Source organism: Hemitrygon akajei, chromosome 11 (assembly GCF_048418815.1).
Source record: "Hemitrygon akajei chromosome 11, sHemAka1.3, whole genome shotgun sequence".
Taxonomy (NCBI): Eukaryota; Metazoa; Chordata; class Chondrichthyes; order Myliobatiformes; family Dasyatidae; genus Hemitrygon; species Hemitrygon akajei.
In genome coordinates this window covers 84,052,336-84,071,449 of record NC_133134.1, presented here as the reverse complement: position 1 = coordinate 84,071,449, position 19,114 = coordinate 84,052,336, and the positions used below count along the sequence as shown (strand labels likewise).

The window sequence follows — 19,114 nt, the reverse complement described above, 5'->3', positions numbered from 1 at the left end:
TGCTTACCAAATTAAAAGCCCACGGCATTACAGGAAGGTTACTAACATGGTTAGAGCATTGGCTGATTGTAGGAGGCATCGAGTGGGAATAAAAGGATCCTTTTCTGGTTGGCTGCCAGTGACCAGTGTTCTGCAGGGGTTGGTGTTGAGACCACTTCTTATGCTATATATCAGTGATTTAGATGATGGAATAAATGGCTTTGTTGCCAAGTTTGCAGATGATATGAAGATTGGTGAAGGGGCAGGTAGTGTTGAGGAAACAAGTAGACAGCAGAAGGACCTAAACGGATTAGGAGAATGGGCAAGAGAGTGGCAAATGAAGTATGATGTTGGAAAATCATGCTCATTCACTTTGATAGTAGAAATAAATGTGCAGACTATTTTCTAAATGGGGAGAAAATCCAAAAATCTGAGATGCAAAGGGACTTGGGAGTCCTTGTGCAGAACATCCTAAAGGTTAGGAAGTGAGGAAGGCAAATACCATGTTAGCATTCATTTCAGGAGGTCTGGAATACAATGGCAGGGATGTGATGCTGAGGCTTTATAAGGCACTGGTGAGGCCTCACCTGAGTATTGTGAACAGTTTTGGGCTCCTCATTGAAGAAAAGATGTGCTGACATTGGAGAGGGTTCAGGGGAGGTTCACAAGGATAATTCCGGTAATGAAAGGGTTATCATTGGAGGAACGTTTGATGGCTCTGGGTCTGTATTTGCTGGAATTTAGAAGGATGAGGGGAGATCTCATTGAAACCTTTCAAATATTGACACAGTAGAGGTGGAAAGGATGTTTCCCATGGTGGGCAAGTCTAGGACAAGAGGGCACAGGCTGGGGTCACCCGTCTTGTAAAGACACTGCCTGGATGAAGGCAATGACAAACCAGTTCTATAGAAAAATTTGCCAAAAATGATCATGGAAGGACCATGATCACCCACATCATACGACAGGGCCCATTGATAATGAGTTTTTGTTCTTTGGGGTCATCCCATATAAGTGGGTGCTTATTAGCCAATAGCCTAATCGATTACATAAAAATACAAGCAAGCATAGGAGAGGTTAAAAAATAAATAAATTTTAATCTCTAATCCTACCTCACTTTTTCTTCTTTGATTGATTTTTAAATTTTAGTTTTTATATTGTAACTTATTAATGTATTGTATTGTACTGCTGCCACAAAACAAAGAATTTCATGGCATATGTCAGTGACAGCAAGTGATTCTGATCCCATCTGCCCCAGTCCAGTTCCAGCATTGACGTCCACCAGAGAGTGGGGAAAATTTCCCTGCTCTGACCTTTTTCTGAAGAGCCAGTCAAATCCAGTCAGGGTAACTACAGCGGAATGACAGAGGGTGTTGTCGATCATATGCCAGTGAGGGGTTCTCTTGAGTAACTCCATCCCAAGGCCTTATCCGGTGACACTAGGACCGCTCGGCTCCACAGCCCTGAGTCCAAAGACCTGTACACCAGGTGGATGATGCTGTTGTCTTAAATTTCCATTTTGGGTTTTATTTTGCCGTGTTATCCCATAACAGGGTGGAATCTTTCTTTGCATGAACTGGCCCTCTTGGAAGAACATATGTCACACTGTAAAATGTTTCAGGACGTCCTGACATGCTGGTGGTGGACAGATTGGTCTCTCCAAGAAAGTTTGGATCCTGTACCTGACCCTGACCCCAGCTGAACCCCAGAGAGTGGGTGAACAATCCTTTCAGCCCGTCGAATCTGGGGTGACCTCCCAGTCCCATCCACACATCAGTCCTCTGCCTCTGTTCCACAGTGGGACTGTCTATGTTTCCCGGGAATGGGTGGCCAGGCGGAAGGTACATTGAGGACGGATTTGACAGGGAGGTGAAATGGGGCAATGCCTGGGACTGCGAGCCACAGGAGAGATCGGGGAGCTCGGACGTGCAAGCCTGTGGTCTGACGGTTCTGTGGCTAACCCCCTCTCCCACACGTCACGACGACTTTGCTTCTGTTCCCAGGCACGGGTCACCGAGAGGATGTCAGACATTCCCGAGGAAGACGAGACGATCAGCCGGATGCCACGGGCTGTGACGGAGGTAAGTCAAGTCCGGTTCCTGCCGGCGTACGGTGAGGTACAGGAAGCAGTGGAAAACGTGCGACATCACAGGCACACACGGAACATAAATCAGATGTAAAACTGTACTGTGCAAAGAGAAGACACACGACCAGACACACGTCCCCGGTGTGCAATGCTCAATGTAGACGTGTTATCAATGTACACACTGTTTATGTCACCATATACAACCCTGAGGTTCAGTTTCTTCGGGCATCCACAGTAAATACCAGAAACACAATAGAATCCGTGAAAGACCGCCCCCTACAGGACGGACAACAACCAGTGTGCAAATATAAATGATAGTAATAACAATAGTAATAGTAATAATAACCGTAATTACTATCGGGAACATGAGATGAAGAGTCCTTGAAAGTGAGCCCAGAGAATGTGGGAACGTTTCAGTGTTGGAGTGAGTGAAGTTATCCCCTCGGGTTCAGGAGCCTGATGGTTGAAGAGTAATAACTGTTCCTGAACCTGGTGGTGAGGGTTCTGAACCTCCTTCCTGATGGCAGCAGTGAGAAGAGAGCGTGGCCTGGGTGGTGGGGGTCCTTGATGATGGACACTGCTTTCTTACGACAGCACTCTGCGTAGATGTGCTCAGTGGAGGGGAGGGCTTTACCCGTGATGGACTGGGCCGTATCCACTATGTTTTGTAGTATTTTCTGCTCAAAGGAAGTGGTGTTTCATACCAGGCTGTGTTGCAGCCAGTCAATATTCTCTCCTCCACTTCTATAGAAGTTTGTCAAAGTTTTAGGTGACAAGCCGAATCTTGGCTAACGTTGATGAAAGTAGAGGCACTGCCATGATGGTAGGTACATGCTGGACCCAATATCGATCATCAAAAATAATAGCAATGGAGAATTTAAAGTTGCTGACCCTCTCCACTCTGATCCCTGATGAGAACTGGCTCATGGACCTCCAGTTTCCTCCTCCTGAAGCCAATAACATACTCCTCGGTCTTGCTGACATTCAGAGGTGTTTGTGGTGCCACTCAGCCAGGTCTTCAGTCTCCCTCCCATGTGCTGATTCATCACCACCTGTAACTTGACAGCTAACAGTGGCGTCATCAGCAAATTCGCATGTGGCCTGGAATTGTGCTTGGCCTCACAGTCGTAAATGCACAATGAGTGGAGCGGGGGGCTGAGCACACGGCCTTGTGGCGCCCCTGTGCTGTTGGAGATCGTGGAGGAGATGTTGTTCCCAATTCGAACTGACTGGGGTCTGCAAGTGAGGAAATCGAGGACCCAGTTGCTCAAGGAGGTATTGAGACTTATTGATCAGTTGAAGCTTATTGATCAGTTTTGAGGGAATGATAGCATTGAGTGCCGAGCTGTAGTTGATGAAGAGCATCTTTGCTTCTGGACGTTCCAGGGTTGAGTGAAGAGCCAATGCTCTTCACCTGCTGTGGAACTGTTATCCCAGTAGGCAAATTGGAGCAGATCCAAGTTACATCTCAGGCAGGAGTTGAGATGTTTCATCACCAACCTCTTAAAACACTTCATCACTGAGGATGTAATTGCTATTGAATGATATTCATTGAGGCAGGTTATCAAACTCTTCTTAGGTACAGGTATAATTGAACCCTGTTTGAAGCAGGTGGGTACCACAGACTGCTGAAGCTGGTGGTTAAAGGTATCGGTGAACACTCCAACCAGTTAACCAGCACAGGTTTTTAGCACTTGGCCAGATACCCGTCTGGGCCAGGTGCTTTCCTGGGGTTCTCCATCCTGAATGATGCTCTCACGTCGGCCTCAGAGACTAAAATCACAGGGTCAGTGGGGGCTGTAGGAGTCCGTGGAGGTGCGTCCTTACTTTGATGGTCAAAGTGAGGGATAAAAGGCATTGACTCATCTGGGAGTGATGACATTGTCACCTCTGTCGCTTGGTTTAATTTTGTTGGAGGTGATTGTGTTCAAACCCTGTCACTGGTGTCAAGCATCCTTCAGTGATTCAAGTTTGCTCCAGAATTGCTACTTCACATGTGAGATGGCTGTCCATGAATCACAGCTGGAACTCTTATACTTTACCTGGTCACCAGACCTGAATGCCACTGGTCTGGCCCTCAGCCGATTACGGACCTCATGGTTCATGCTTCTGGTAGAGGCAGACTCCGAAATTCATTGTGGGCACATGCACATGGTTTTATAAAGTCTGTGACAACAACCATGGTATATTGGTTCAGATCTCTGAGACATTGAACACGGCCCAGTCCACCGAATGGAAGCAATCCCACAGCCCCTGCTCTGCCACCTGCAACCACCTCTTTATTGTCCTTGACTCTAGAGCCCTGCTCTTTGGCCTCTGCCTATACGCAGCACCCCTGGTGCTGTAGGTGAAATGTTGATGATGATTGGACAGAGATTTTTTTCAAACAGACCTGACTGAAGTTCCCGACAACGATGTGAAACGAGTCGGGGTAGACTGTTTCTTGTTTGCTGATGGTGGCACTCAATACGTCAAGTGGCTGCTAAACATCTGTCTTTGGTGTTATGTAAGCTTTGTCAAGATGACAAAGGAGAACTCTCTTGAGAAGCAGAATGGTTGACACTTAAATCATTAGATGTTTCAGATCAGGGACCAAGATTGCAACAAGACCACTGTGTCCGACCACCGCAAAGAATTGATAATGAAACACAGATCCCCATCTTTCGCTTTCTCTGAAACAGCAGTCCGGTCCATCTTGTGCAAACAGAAGCCTTCTGGTCTTACTGATGTATCCAGCATGTCTAGAGTGAGCCATGTCTCTGTGAAACAGAGACTGCAGCAATTCGTCATTTCCCTCCGATACAGCAATCGTGCCTTTAGGTCCTCAGTTTTGTTCTCCAGTGACTGTACATTTGCTAGCAAGATGCTGGGTAGAGGAATTTCATGGCCCTCTGTTTGAGCCTGGTTTGGAGTCTGCCTGAGAGTTAAGTCTTCCAAGTCCTTCAGAAGATTGTGAAGTTGCTAGTTCATTGAGATGGTTCAGAAGATGGTACTTAAAGGGAGATTACAGGCTGCAGATTGCAGTAGGAGTACATTTAGAAGCTTTGTAAGCTGCCTGCAACTCATCGCTGTGGTTCCCCGGCACCATCTTGCCTCTGTGGAGTTAGTGTGGATAGGGACTGGGGAGAAGGGTGAACACACACTCGGGGCTGAAAGGATTGATGGACAAGTCTCCGGAATTTGGTTGGGGTGGGGCGAACAGGTCCCGATCTTTCCTGGGGATATCGATCTGTCCACCTCTACCTCAAAGCATCCAGAGACATCTTACAGGGTGTCCCATGTTCTTCCAAGGGAGAAATTTAATGAAGCTGAAGAGGTGGTTTGTAGTGTCTGTACCTGAGGTGGTGATTAGGGTTGTGCTGGTTGGTTCAAGAACCAAATGGTTGAAGGGAAGTAGCTATCCCTGGAGTAGTGTCCTGCTGAAGGGTTCGGTCCGGAGAGTCAATTGTACTTTTCCTAGATACTGCCTGGCTTGTTGAGGTCCTCCAGCATTTTGTGTGTGTTGAACGGAAGTAGCTGTTCAGTGAACTTCACTCATTTTCACTTTCAATATCATTGAAATGTCCTCGCAACCAACGCACTCACTTTCAGAGGACTCTGTATCTCAGATTCTTGATATATTTTGCTTATTTCTTATTGTGTTTGCGCAGTTTGTTGTCTTCTGCACGCTGGTTGAAGGCCCAAGTTGGTATGGTCGTTCTTTGACTCTGCTATGGTTATTATTCTGTAGAGTTATAGAGTATGCCCACAAGGAAATGAACCTCATGGTTCTGTATGTACTTTGATAAAATATTTACTTTGAACTTTGGGACCTCAAGCTTCTGTGCCTCTTGGAAGAAGATGGCCTGGCCCAGATGGTGGAGACCTTTAATGAGAACACTGCTTTCTTGACACAGCACCTCCTGTCAGTACGTGAGAGGGATGTGACCGTGTCCGGTGCTCTCTGTACAAGTGCATGCACACAGTGAAACCGTATTCACACGGCATCTCAGGCACAAAGCACTGGAGGCTACTGGGGGGACTTTGAACTAGAATGGTTGGGGGGTGGGAATCAATTTGAAGAGACTAGGGGAGAGGAGGTTAGTTCACAAATAGAGAAAGCTAGTAGATGGTGTGTGAGGGAGTATAGGCAGGTGTTAAAGAAGGGGAGCGCTCAGACCAAAGATGTAGGGGAGAAGGAAGAAAAAGATAATAAAGTTGTTTGCACCGTTAGGGATAAACAGAGAGTAAGAGGTGGAGAGTTTCTTAAATGCATTTATTTTAATGCTAGGAGCATTGTAAGAAAGGTGGATGAGCTTAGAGCATGGATTGATACCTGGAAATATGATGTTGTAGCTATTAGTGAAACATGGTTGCAGGAGGGGTGTGATTGGCAACTAAATATTGCTGGATTTCGTTGCTTCAGGTGTGATAGAATCGGAGGGGCAAGAGGAGGAGGTAAACACAAAGTACACTGCAGATGCTGTGGTCAAATCAACACGTACAAACAAGCTGGATGAACTCAGCAGGTTGGGCAGCATCTGTGGAAATGAGCTATCAACGTTTCGGGCCGAGACCCTTCGTCCTGATGAAGGGTCTCAGCTCAATACATTGACTGTTCGTTTCCATGGACGCTGCCCGACCTGCTGAGTTCCTGCAGCCTGTTTGTATGTGTTGAAGAGGGGGAGGTGTTGCATTGCTTGTCAGAGAAAAATGACAGTGGTGCTTTGGCAGGATAGTTTAGAGGGCTCGTCTAGGGAGGCTATTTGGATGGAATCGAGGAATGTGAAAGGTGTAGTAACACTTATAGGGGTGTACTATAGACCACCTAATGGGGAGCGAGAATGGAAGGAGCAAATTTGTAAGGACATAGCAGACATTTGTAGTAAGCACAAGGTTGTGATTGTGGGAGATTTTAATTTTCCACACATAGACTGGAAAGCCCATACTGTAAAAGGGATGGATGATTTGGAGTTTGTAAGATGTGTGCAGGATTTGTTTTGCAGCAATACATAGAGGTACCAACTAGAGAAGGGGCAGTGTTGGATCTCCTGTTAGGGAATGAGATAGGTCAGATGACGGAGGTATGTGTTGGGGAGCACTTCGGGTCCAGTGATCACAATGCCATTAGTTTCAATATAATTATGGAGAAGGATAGGTCTGGACTCAGGGTTTAGATTTTTGACTGGAGAAAGGCTAACTTTCAGGAGATGCGAAAGGATTTAGAAGGAGTGGATTGGGACAATTTGTTTTATGGGAAGGATGTAATAGAGAAATGGAGGTCATTTGAAGTTGAAATTTTGAGGGTACAGAATCTTTGTGTTCCTGTTAGGTTGAAAGGAAAAGTTAAAAGTTTGAGAGAGCCATGGTTTTCAAGGGATATTGGAAACCTGGTTTGGAAAAGGAGAGAGATCTACAATAAATATAGGCAGCATGGAGTAAATGAGGTGCTCAAGGAATATAAAGAATGTAAGAAGAATCTTAAAGAAATTACAAAAGCTAAAATAAGATACGAGGTTGCTTTGGCAAGTAAGGTGAAAGTAAATCCAAAGGGTTTTTACAGTTATATTAATAGCAAAAGGATAGTGAGGGATAAAATTGCTCCCTTAGGGAACCAGAGTGGGCAGCTATGTGTGGAGCTGAAAGAGATGGGGGAGATTTTGAACAATTTCTTTTCTTCAGTATTCACCAAGGAGAAGGATATTGAATTGTGTAAGGTAAGGGAAACAAGTAGGGTAGTTATGGAAACTATGATGATTTAGGAAGAGGAAGTGCTGGAGCTTTTAAAGAATATAAATTGGATAAGTCTCCAGGTCCTGACAGGATATTCCCTAGGACCTTGAGGGAAGTTAGTGTAGAAATAGCAGGGGCTCTGTCAGAAATATTTCAAATGTCATTAGAAACAGGGATGGTGCCGGAGGATTGGCGTATTGCTCATGTGGTTCCATTGCTTAAAAAGGGTTCTAATAGTAAACCTAGCAATTATCGGCCTGTAAGTTTGACGTCAGTGGTGGGTAAATTAATGGAAAGTATTCTTAGAGATGGTATATATAATTATCTGGATAGACAGGGTCTGATTAGGAACAATCAACATTGATTTGTGCATGGAAGATCATGTTTGACAAATCTTATTGAATTTTTTGAAGAGGTTACGAGTAAAGTTGATGAGGGTAAAGCAGTGGATGATGTCTTTATGGACTTCAGAAAGGCCTTTGACAAGGTTCCGCACGGAAGGTTAGTTAGGAAGGTTCAATCGTTAGGTATTAATATTGAAGTAGTAAAATGGATTCAACAGTGGCTGGATGGGAGATGCCAGAGAGTAGTGGTGGATAACTGTTTGTCAGGTTGGAGGCCAGTGACTAGTGGTGTGCCTCAGGGATCTGTACTGGGTCCAATGGTGTTTGTCATATACATTAATGATATGGATGATGGGGTGGTAAATTGGATTAGTAAGTATGCAGATAATACTAGGATAGGTGGCGTTGTGGATAATGAAGTAGGTTTTCAAAGCTTGCAGAGAGATTTGGGCCAGTTAGAAGAGTGGGCTGAAAGATAGCAGATGGAGTTTAATGCTGATAAGTGTGAGGTGCTACATTTTGGTAGGACTAATCAAAATAGGACATACAAGATAAATGGTAGGGCATTGAGGAATGCAGTAGAACAGAGTGAACTAGGAATAATAAAAACACAAAATGCTGGCAGAATTCAGCAGGCCAAACAGCATCTATGGGAGGAGGTAGTGGTGACGTTTCGGGCCAAAACCCTTCATCAGGAGTGAAGTAACATGGGATGGTCGAGGGGGGATAAGAAGTGGGGGGAGGGATGAAGTAGAGAGCTGGGAAGTGATAGGCTGGAGGGAAATGGGCTAGGGGGAAGGTGGAGAATTCTGGGAAATAAAAAAGAAAGAAAGGTAGGGCTGGGGGGAGATTATAGTGAGGGGGGAAAAAAGAGAGAGAAAGAGAACCAGACTAAAATAATAGATAGGGATGGGGGTAAAGGGGGGCAGGGGTATCAACGGAGGTCTGTGAGTTGGATGTTCATGCCGGCAGGTAGGAGGCTACCTAGGCGGGAGATAAGGTATTGCTCTATCGACCTGCGTGTGGCTTCATCTTGACGTTAGAGGACAGACATGTCGGAGTGGGAGTGGTCTGTGGAATTGAAGTGTGTGGCCACAGGGAGATCCCGCCACTGCTGGAGGACTGAGCCCCTGCCCCCCCCCCCTTACCCCCATCCCTATCTATTATTTTAGTCTGCTTCTCTTTCTCTTTTCCCCCCCCCTCACTATTATCTCCCCCCAGCCCTACCTTTCTTTCTCTTTTATTTCCCATAATTCTCCACCTTCCCCCTAGCCCATTTCCCTCCAGCCTATCACTTCCTAGCTCTCTACTTCATCCCTCCCCCCACTTCTTATCCCCCCTCGACCATCCCATGTTACTTCACTCCTGATGAAGGGTTTCGGCCCGAAACGTCGTCACTACCTCCTCCCATAGATGCTGTCTGGCCTGCTGAGTCCTGCCAGCATTTTGTGTTTTTATTTATTTCCAGCATCTGCAGATTCACTCATATTGCCTTTGAACTAGGAATAATGATGCATAATTCCCTGAAGGTGGAATCTCATATGGATAGGGTGGTGAAGAAAGCTTTTGGTATGCTGGCCTTTATAAATCAGAGCATTGAGTATAGGAGTTGGGATGTAATGTTAAAATTGTACAAGGCATTGGTAAGGCCGATTTTGGAGTATTGTGTACAGTTCTGGTCACCAAATCATAGGAAAGATGTCAACAAAATAGAGAGAGTACAGAGGAGATTTACTAGAATGTTACCTGGGTTCCAGCACCTAAGTTATAGAGAAAGGTTGTACAAGTTAGGTCTTTATTCTTTGGAGCTTGGAAGGTTGAGGGAGTACTTGATAGAGGTATTTAAAATTATGAGGGGGATAGATAGAGTTGACATGGATAGGCTTTTTCCATTGAGAGTAGGGGAGGTTCAAACAAGAGGACATGAGTTGAGAGTTAAGGGGCAAAAGTTTAGGGGTAACACGATGGGAACTTCTTTACTCAGAGAGTGGTAGCTGTGTGGAACGAGCTTCCAGTAGAAGTGGTAGAGGCAGGTTCGATTCTGTCATTTAAAAAAAAAAATTGGATAGGTATATGGACAGGAAAGGAATGGAGGGTTATGGGCTGAGTGTGGGTCAGTGGGACTAGGTGAGAGTAAGCGTTCGGCATGGACTAGAAGGGCCGAGATGGCTTGTTTCCGTGCTGTAATTGTTACATGGTTATAAATGCAGTATTCACAGGAAACCATCAATCATCCACTTTATACAAGAAAAAGTATAATTTGAACAAATACGTAGTGCAAAGTTACTGAGGTGTGATTAGGGTTCGAGACCTGGAGGTGTGGAGCTTCAGGTTTCTGGGCCTCCTGCCTAGCTATGAGAAGATGGTACGTTCTGGATGATGGAGATCTTCGATGTTGGATGTCTCTGTTATCTTAAATTTCCATTGTGGGTTTTAAATTCTCTGTTGTCATGTTGTGAGGGGGATGTTGCTGTATGTGGAGCTGGCCCCTGTGGAAAAAGATACGACACCCCGGAAAATGTCTTGGCAGGTCTTGTGGTGTTGGTCGACCAATCGGACTCTTCAGGAAAGTTCAGATCCTGTTCCTTTTCCCCCACCGTCCCCACTTCAACATTACGCCAGAGACGTGCATCAGTCCCTTTGGCCCACTGAGCCCGTGCTGACCCTCCTCCCCAGTGACCACTATAATCCTGATCACATCACCCCTCCGCATCAGTGATCCACTCTGGGATTGTCCACCTTTGCCGGGAAAGGGTGAACAAGTGGAAAGCGCATCGGGAGCGGATTCGACGGGAAGGAAAAATGAGGTAAGCTCTGCGATTGTGGGGAGCGGGAGGGATCGGGGAGCTTGGGTGCGCAGGTCCATGGGTCTGATGGTCCTCTTCCATTCCCAGGCACGGATCATCGACACGATGGCAGATGTTTTCGAGGAAGACGAGACGATCAGCCAGATGCCACCCGCTGTGGCAGAGGTAAATCAAGTACAGTTTCTGCAGGAGTGTGGTGTGGTACCTGATCGGTCAGAGTCGACGACGGTTGTTATGCCCCAGCAGGGCAGTACGATATGGAGAGCCTAGGTAGCAGGCTGCCCCTCTCCAGGCAGCTGGTGAATCTAAAGTAATGGCAGAGACTGATAGTTTGGGACCAGCATCATCGCAGGAGATGCCAGTCAGCTTTGAACTCAACGTAGGACTGCTTTAAGGCCTCCAGCTCTGCAGTTTGCTCTGGAGTTTAATTCCAAAGCCTGCCCCATGAGTGGGTATAGCCACAGGGCCGCGGAAGTTTCAGATCAAAGTTCTCCTTCCAGATGAGCTGCCAGCCACAGCTGATGAGCCCCATCTGCCTGAAGTGACTGGTTTTAAGGCGTCAGTAACCCGCCTTTTCCCCTTCTCCTGTCAATAGAAACGATTCCCCCAGGCTTAGTAGCCAAGCCACATGTGAAGGTCAGGAGCTGGACTTGGCTGCCAGAGGCTATTTGAGTGGCACAATATTTAATAGGTAGTGGGAGGTTCTCCCCATTAACCCCTGCCGTAACAAGCTCAAGAAACCAGGTGAGATACAGGTAACAATGAAAATCTTGCAGTGTCACAGATATTTGGATACAGGCCACACACACAACATAAATAGGGTATAAAGTATCAACCAGCAAAAACGGACTGTGCAGAAGCAAGATCTTAGTGCAGACACGCAGGAGTCCCTGGTCCATGTTGTTTTGTTGTCGAGGTAGGGCTAGGGGATGCTTGTCAGCTGTTTCAGCTCCTCCTGGTTCTACTTTTGGGAACAGCCCCTCCCAGCAAAGTGGGGGGAGGGGGCACAGGGAGAGGAAGGAACTTGTTGGATGGTTTGTTTATTTATTTAGAAATACATTGCAGATCAGACCCTTCTAGCCCAAAGTGCCATAACCCACCTATTTAACCCGAGCCTAATCACAGGACAATTGACCGATTAACCAACCAACTGGTACGTCTTTGGACTGTGGGAGGAAAGCAGAGCACCCGGAGGAAACACACGGGTTCACATGAAGGACGTGCAAACTGCTGACAAAGATGCCGGAATTGAACTTCGAACTCCGACCCCCCCCCCCCCCCAGTTGTGATGAGGGAATGGGGAAGGGGGCTGGTGAGGAAGTTGGGAAAGCCTCTCTCCCATAACCAAGTTCCTTTATTCTCTCTCCAGGAGATATCGGTGGAGACACTAGGAGCCGGGGCAGACGAGTGGCTGGACGTCTCCCAACCCTCGGGTAGGAAGTCAAACAACTCCCCTCTCCCCCACCTCCTCATCCCGCCCACCTCCATCCCCCTCTCACATCACCCTTCACCCCTCCCACATCGCTCCACTATCTGACTAGGAAAGGCTGCACATTTGGAGAGGCAGGTCCCACACTGATTACCTTCCCACCCACTGTTCCCCATAGTCTGTATGTCTAGGCAGAGAAAGATCCTGTGGAGAACCGGTTCTGCTCCCCCATCCAGGGCAGGGGAGTAAATGTTGCCCCCTGGGGCGAGTCTCCACACCCCTTCTCCTCATTCCTGCCCTCTCTCCGTATTTCACTGGCTCTTTTGCACGGGCATGGCGGTGGTGGTGGGAAGAGGCTGCGGTCTCAGGAAGGCTGGGATTACAGTCGGCCCTCCTGATCCGCGAGGGATTGGTTCCGGGACCCCTCGCGGATCCTCAAGTCCCTTATTCAACCTGTCTCAATGCGGTGGATCTTAGGACCCAGCGGAACCTAGGACCCAGCGGAACCCCAGACCTTGCTTAACCTGTCTCAGTGCGGTGGACATTAGGACCCAGCAGTGGAGCTCTGAATCTGCAGTGTTTCTGTTCACAAAAATAATCACGATAATGATTGCAAATAAAGTGGAAGTAATAAAGTGATTGGAAAGAGGTGAAACGCCATTGGTCACTGGAAAAGCGTTAGGCTACAGTCGGTCAACAATCGGAACAATTTTAATGGGTAAAGTGAGAAAGGCCCTGCCCCGATGAAAGCTACAATTATTACTAAGCAATGCAGTGGTTTAATTATTTTGTTTTGGGGGTTTTGAGTTTTTGATCCTCCGCATTAACCCGCCACGGAAGGAGAGTGCACTCAGGAGCGGTCTGTCACTGGATCGAACTCAGAAACTTCCGTTCCCGAGCCCGGCGCTGAAACGTGTTCTTAAGTGTTTTATAATCATAGAAAGGTAAAATATAATCTATATACTAAGAAAAACGTTTGACTAACTGACGCTAAATAATACCGGATGTACCTGTTCCAACTTACTTAGTAAGAGAACTTCAGATTTTTATCGATCCCGATCCATGATAACCCACGCACATCCTCCCGTATACTTTAAATCATCTCCAGATTAGATTACTTATATTACCTAATACAATGTCAATGCTATGTAAAATAGGTGTTATACTGCATTGTTTAGGGAATAATGACAAGAAAAAAAGTCTGTACATGCTCAAACAACAAGTGCTGGAAGAGCACTTCCGGGTTTTCGCGATTCGCGGTTGGTTGAATTCGCACATGCGGAATTTGCGCATAAGGACGGCTGACTGTAATTTTTTCTCTCTTGGAACAGTGAATGAGAATATTCTTGAGAACGCCGATGCGGAGGGAATCCCCTCGGACTTGGATCGGAACGATCAGATGCCAGCCACACTGACCATGTTCCTCCCACCCCAGGTAGGTGGTTCTGAGAACCACACCCAGACGCTCGGCCGGGAATCTGTCTCCCAGGAATTTCATCTCAACCCAGGGAACTTCCAACACTCTGTCATCCCAACAGGAATGTCCGGAAAACCAAATCCCATTTGTAGTTCCAGAGTGTCACAGGTCCTGCGGTGTAATATTAAGGGTCAGGTGAATTCTACTGCAAACACTCTCATGTCCTGGGACAGGTTAGAGGGAGTTTCACTCTGTGTCTGACCCCGGGAGTGTGTGATGGGATGGTGTGGAGGGAGTTTCACTCTGTGTCTGACCCCGGGAGTGTGTGATGGGACAGTGTGGAGGGAGTTTCACTCTGTGTCTGACCCCGGGAGTGTGTGATGGGATGGTGTGGAGGGAGTTTCACTCTGTGTCTGACCCCGGGAGTGGGTGATGGGAAGGTGTGGAGGGAGTTTCACTCTGTGTCTGACCCCGGGAGTGTGTGATGGGACGGTGTGGAGGGAGTTTCACTCTGTGTCTGACCCCGGGAGTGAGTGATGGGATGGTGTGGAGGGAGTTTCACTCTGTGTCTGACCCCGGGAGTGTGTGATGGGACGGTGTGGAGGGAGTTTCACTCTGTGTCTGACCCCGGGACTGTGTGATGGGACGGTGTGGAGGGTGTGGAGGGAGTTTCACTCTGTGTCTGACCCCGGGAGTTTGTGATGGGACAGTGTGGAGGGAGTTTCACTCTGTGTCTGACCCCGGGAGTGTGTGATGGGACGGTGTGGAGGGAGCTTCATTCTGTGTCTGACCCCGGGAGTGTGTGATGGGACGGTGTAGAGGGAGATTCACTCTGTGTCTGACCCCGGGACTGTGTGATGGGACGGTGTGGAGGGAGTTTCACTCTGTGTCTGACCCCGGGAGTTTGTGATGGGACAGTGTAGAGGGAGATTCACTCTGTGTCTGACCCCGGGAGTGTGTGATGGGACGGTGTGGAGGGAGCTTCACTCTATGTCTGACCCCGGGAGTGTGTGATGGGACAGTGTGGAGGGAGTTTCACTCTGTGTCTGAACCTGGAGTGTTTTTCACACTTATTGTTACTAACTCATTACTCATTAGTAATCTCTGCTCAAAATTACCATGGCAGGTGAAAGAATAATTTAGAAAGTTACCGCAATTTGGGCAGGCACTCTCAAAAAAGTTTGCCGCCACTTTTCTAGGGTTACTGGAATCTCATTCCCCACCCAGTAACCAAGCATCACTTTTCCCCAACGCTTCTCCAGCCATAAACCTGTCTTTCTGCCCTCTCAGACGCCTGGAGACTCCGAGGATGTCACGCAAGACGTCTTAACAAGAGATGGGGCAGCGGTGGAGGGCGAGGCGGCACCCCGTGCAGACGCTGACTCTCGCTCCGTTACAGCAGCCAGTGGCGATCGCAGCGTGCTGGGAGGGACAGAGGGAGCCAGCACTGAGTCTCCAGGCCAGACTGTAACAAGTGTTCCACCAGGTGAGAGCCCGCTCGCCCAAAATCAGACCCCATTGCCCCTCTGTGACTCTCCAGCCTGCGGCACTGCGAACTCTTCTGGTCACCGTGCTGTGGGAAGGAGGTGGCCACACTGAGACCGGGTGCAGCGGTGACGCCACAGAGCGTTGCCTGGGACAGTGTGTTTCAGTTACGGGGAGAGATGGGAGAGTCTGGCTCTGTTCTCCCTCGAGCAGAGGAGGCTGAGAGGAGACCTGATAGAGGTGGGCAGAATTATCAGAGGGTAGATCTTTTGTCCCCTGATGCGGGGGCTGTCAAAAAGAGGGCGTAGTTTTTGGGTGAGAGGCAGGCAGCACGTGTTTTATAAAAGAAAATTGGTTTATTAATGTCACAAGTTCCAAGAGACAGTTTGTCTTGGACTAAACTAATGTTGATACATCACTCTAATGTTCACACTGTTCTTGCCTCTCGGTCCACGTGACAATAACAAACCAATTCCAATGCTGAGACACTGTGAAAAGCTTGTCTTGCACATTGTTCATACAGAGCAGATGGTTACACAGAGCACTGAGGCAGAACAAGGTAAAACATCACAGAATGAAGTGTAACAGCTGCAGAGAAAGTGCAGTGCAGGCAGACAAGGTGCATGATCTTAACGAGATAGATGGTGAGGCCAAAAGTCCATTTCATTGTACAAGAGATCCAATCGGGAGTCTGGTAACGGGGGGGGGAAGAGGGTTGGGGGTGGTGGGAGCTGCCCCTGAACCTGTTGGGAGGGTCTTTGATTGTGCTGGCTTCTTTACTGAGGCAGTGTGAAGTGCAGACTGAATCCATGGAGGGGAGGCTGGTTTACATAATGTACGGAGCTGTAGTTCTGCAGTTCACGGGCAGAGCAGTTGCCAAAGCGAGCTAGGATTCATCCAGACAGTGATGGAGCTCAGTCTGGAGGAACCTTTGGCAGTGATGTGATCTGTATTACTGTGCAGTTAATATGTAAAAGCTGTGGGAAATGGGTTGGGATGGGTGCAGTTCATTTTAGATGCATTAAGGGAGATTTATTTGTGTTAGTTATGATCCGATTAAAAGTTAAGATCTAATTAATTTTGGTGTAGCCTCAGTCCACTGTGTAAAAGTGATCTGTATAAACAATGCAAACAAGCACCCTTTCTCCACCCCCCCCCCAACCACTGTTTCCTTTGATTGTTTTTTTTAAAAAAGCAATGGTTTGAATTTAATTTGTTCTACCCCACCCCACCTTGTTGCCCATCTCAGGACCCTTAAAACAAATGTGTTAATAGGATCACTCTCCCAGTCCATGGTCCTGATTTACAACCCTCCGGGGGCTGGGAACAGGATCCAGGCTGGTTCACCTGGTGTAAGACCGAGGGAGGGGTGGTGACAAGGAAGTGCTGAGCTGTGGGAGGGGCGAGAGGAGGGAGCGCCACGAGAGGAAAGCCAAGCTCACTGAAGATTCTAAACTTCAACCCCGTAATGCCTGTGGGATATTGCTGTGCTCATTGCTTCTGATATCCTCCTAATCGAACAAACCCCCCCCCACCCCCCCGTCTCTGTGCAGTGACGCCATCAGTGAGAGACGTGCAGGACATCCAGGATCTGGGATCCCAGGAGGGGGCAGGGAGCGTCCGTAGGAGACAGTGGACCAGCTCCGGAAAGCCCAGCCCACGTCCGGCACTGGCTGTCCCGGCCGAGGAGGGGGACTGGGGTGGGGTCACCCTGAACAAGTGCCTGCTGGTGGCCCTGCTGCTGGTGGGTGTGGGCTTCGGGATCTTCGGTGAGTAACTGACCACCGGGGTGAAGGATCAGAGGTCGCACTTCCTCACGTTGGGGGGGGGGAGGGTTCATCAGAACAGGGCCAAGGTCAGAAGATTATTGTATCCCCTCACCTCCAGCGCCAGGAAACGGTCCCCGACACCCGCGGCAAAAATTGATTGGGAGCAGCCTGTGTCAGGGTTCAGGGGTCAAAGGTCATTCTTGTGGCTCAGGTGTGGAGGTTTAAAGATTAGCTTTATTTGTCCCGTACGTCAAAACATTGAAACACACAGTGAAATGTTTGTGTCAATGATGAACAGTCCGAGGATGTGCTGCGGGCAGCCCACGAGCGACGCCAGGCTTCTGGTACCAACTTAGCACGCCCACAACTCACTGACCTTCACCCATTCTTTGGAATGTGGGAGGAAACTGCAGCAGCCGGGGGAATCCCAGCGGTCAGAGGGAGAACATACAGACTCCTTACAGACGGCGGTGGGAATCGAACTCTGATCATCTAATCGCTGTGAAGTGTTACACTAACCGATATGCTACTATGCACACTACAGCAGGGAAATGTCCCCTTCAGCCCATCTAGTCCCTGCTGGACTCTGCCTCATACCCGGACCACAGCCCTTCATAACCCTCCCAACCATGTACTCATGCAAACTTCTCTTCACTGTTGCAATCAAACCCACATCCACCACTCCTTTGGCAGCTCGTTCCACACTGACACCTCCCTCTGACTGAAGAAGCTTCCACTGAAATGTTTCACCTTTTAGCCTCAACTTTGACCTCTAGTTCTAGTCTCACCCAGCCTGGGTGGGGAGAAGCCTGCAAGCATTCACCTCATTTATACCCCTCAAGTTTGTACACCTCAATCAAATCTCCCCTTAATCTGCTACTTTCTATGGAATAAAGTCCTAACCTATTCTACCTTTCCCATTAAATCATGTCCTCAAGTCCCAACAGCATCGTTATAATTGATCCCACACTCTGCCAAGCTTATCGATATTGGTCAGATCTTCACATGAAGGTTCAAAGGTAGTTGCTGGGTATGAGGATCAAAGTTCATTACAGATCAGACTTGGGGTCAAGGGTCAGCACATCTGGAAAGTAAAATAAATATTGGAATGGGTGAAGGCCACTTGGCCCCTGGAGCCTGCCTGCTGGTCGATATGGTCGTGACCAATCTGTCCTCGGCCTCATCTTCTCTCCTGTGCCGGTTCCCTGTTACTCTCAACACGGTCCCTAATCTCCCAACAGCATAGCTCTCCCCCCGGGTTCTACCAATCACCGTGAAAGTCCTGTCTTCCATTAAATATTTTGAGTAAAATAGCTATCCTCAGTGACTTTCCACAACTTTTGTTGGAGGAGGAAGGTAATATTCACTGAACTAAACTTAAAATTCAGGGAATAAACTTAACTTGAAACTTAATCAAATCATCTACTTCCAGAGCTCTAACCCTTGACCCTCATTAGGAGTCACCTATTGTCAGTGACCTTTGACTCATGGCTTCCAAATGAGATTTCATCGTTGAACTTTGACATTGGCCATGCCCAATAAGCTTTCACCTTCGACTCACTTTCATTGATCATTGATCCTGGACTCTGGTGAAGAATCATCCATTTTCCATAGGCTTTGACCTGGTTGGATGTCATCCGATTTTGTAGAGTTTTGACCCTTGACCCTGGTCACCCATTTTGAATGAGCCTCGATCTTAGCTGCTCCCAGTTAGTCTTTTGTCCTTGAACCTAGCTTGGCAATGGCTGCTCCCAATGAACTTTGAACCTTGACCCTGGGAAATGCCATTCAGAAGACCTCTCTCTGTTGGGCAGCTTGATTGGCTGATCACATTCGTGACCTAGAGTATATTAAAACCAATCCAAGAGGACGGATCGGGGACCTTACTGAAACCTGAATGATTGCGATAGACCTCGACAGGGTGGGTAATGAGCAGGGGTGTCTAGGACGGAGACGGGCAAAGTTTCAGACAGAGAAGGAGGGTTCAATTGGTTTATTATTGTCACATGTACCAAGATACAGTGAAAAGCTTTTGTTTGTTTGCTGTCAAGATGGATGTGAGTAAAAGGAAAGCAATACAGAATAGAGA

At 47.8% G+C, this 19,114-nt stretch overlaps 1 protein-coding gene across 1 annotated transcript in view; it reads left to right on the top strand.

Moving 5' to 3' along the window:
• The first annotated feature begins 1,251 nt into the window (after positions 1 to 1,251).
• Positions 1,252 to 19,114, top strand: part of LOC140735783 (uncharacterized) — a 43,812-nt gene continuing 25,949 nt past the window's right edge. Inside the window, exons 1-7 of the mRNA XM_073061260.1 lie at positions 1,252 to 1,322; positions 1,980 to 2,057; positions 11,013 to 11,090; positions 12,295 to 12,358; positions 13,686 to 13,789; positions 15,062 to 15,257; positions 16,810 to 17,025. Of these exons, the coding sequence (XP_072917361.1) occupies positions 1,998 to 2,057; positions 11,013 to 11,090; positions 12,295 to 12,358; positions 13,686 to 13,789; positions 15,062 to 15,257; positions 16,810 to 17,025 (718 nt within the window). The 5' untranslated portion in view covers positions 1,252 to 1,322; positions 1,980 to 1,997. The remainder of the gene's footprint in view (positions 1,323 to 1,979; positions 2,058 to 11,012; positions 11,091 to 12,294; positions 12,359 to 13,685; positions 13,790 to 15,061; positions 15,258 to 16,809; positions 17,026 to 19,114) is intronic.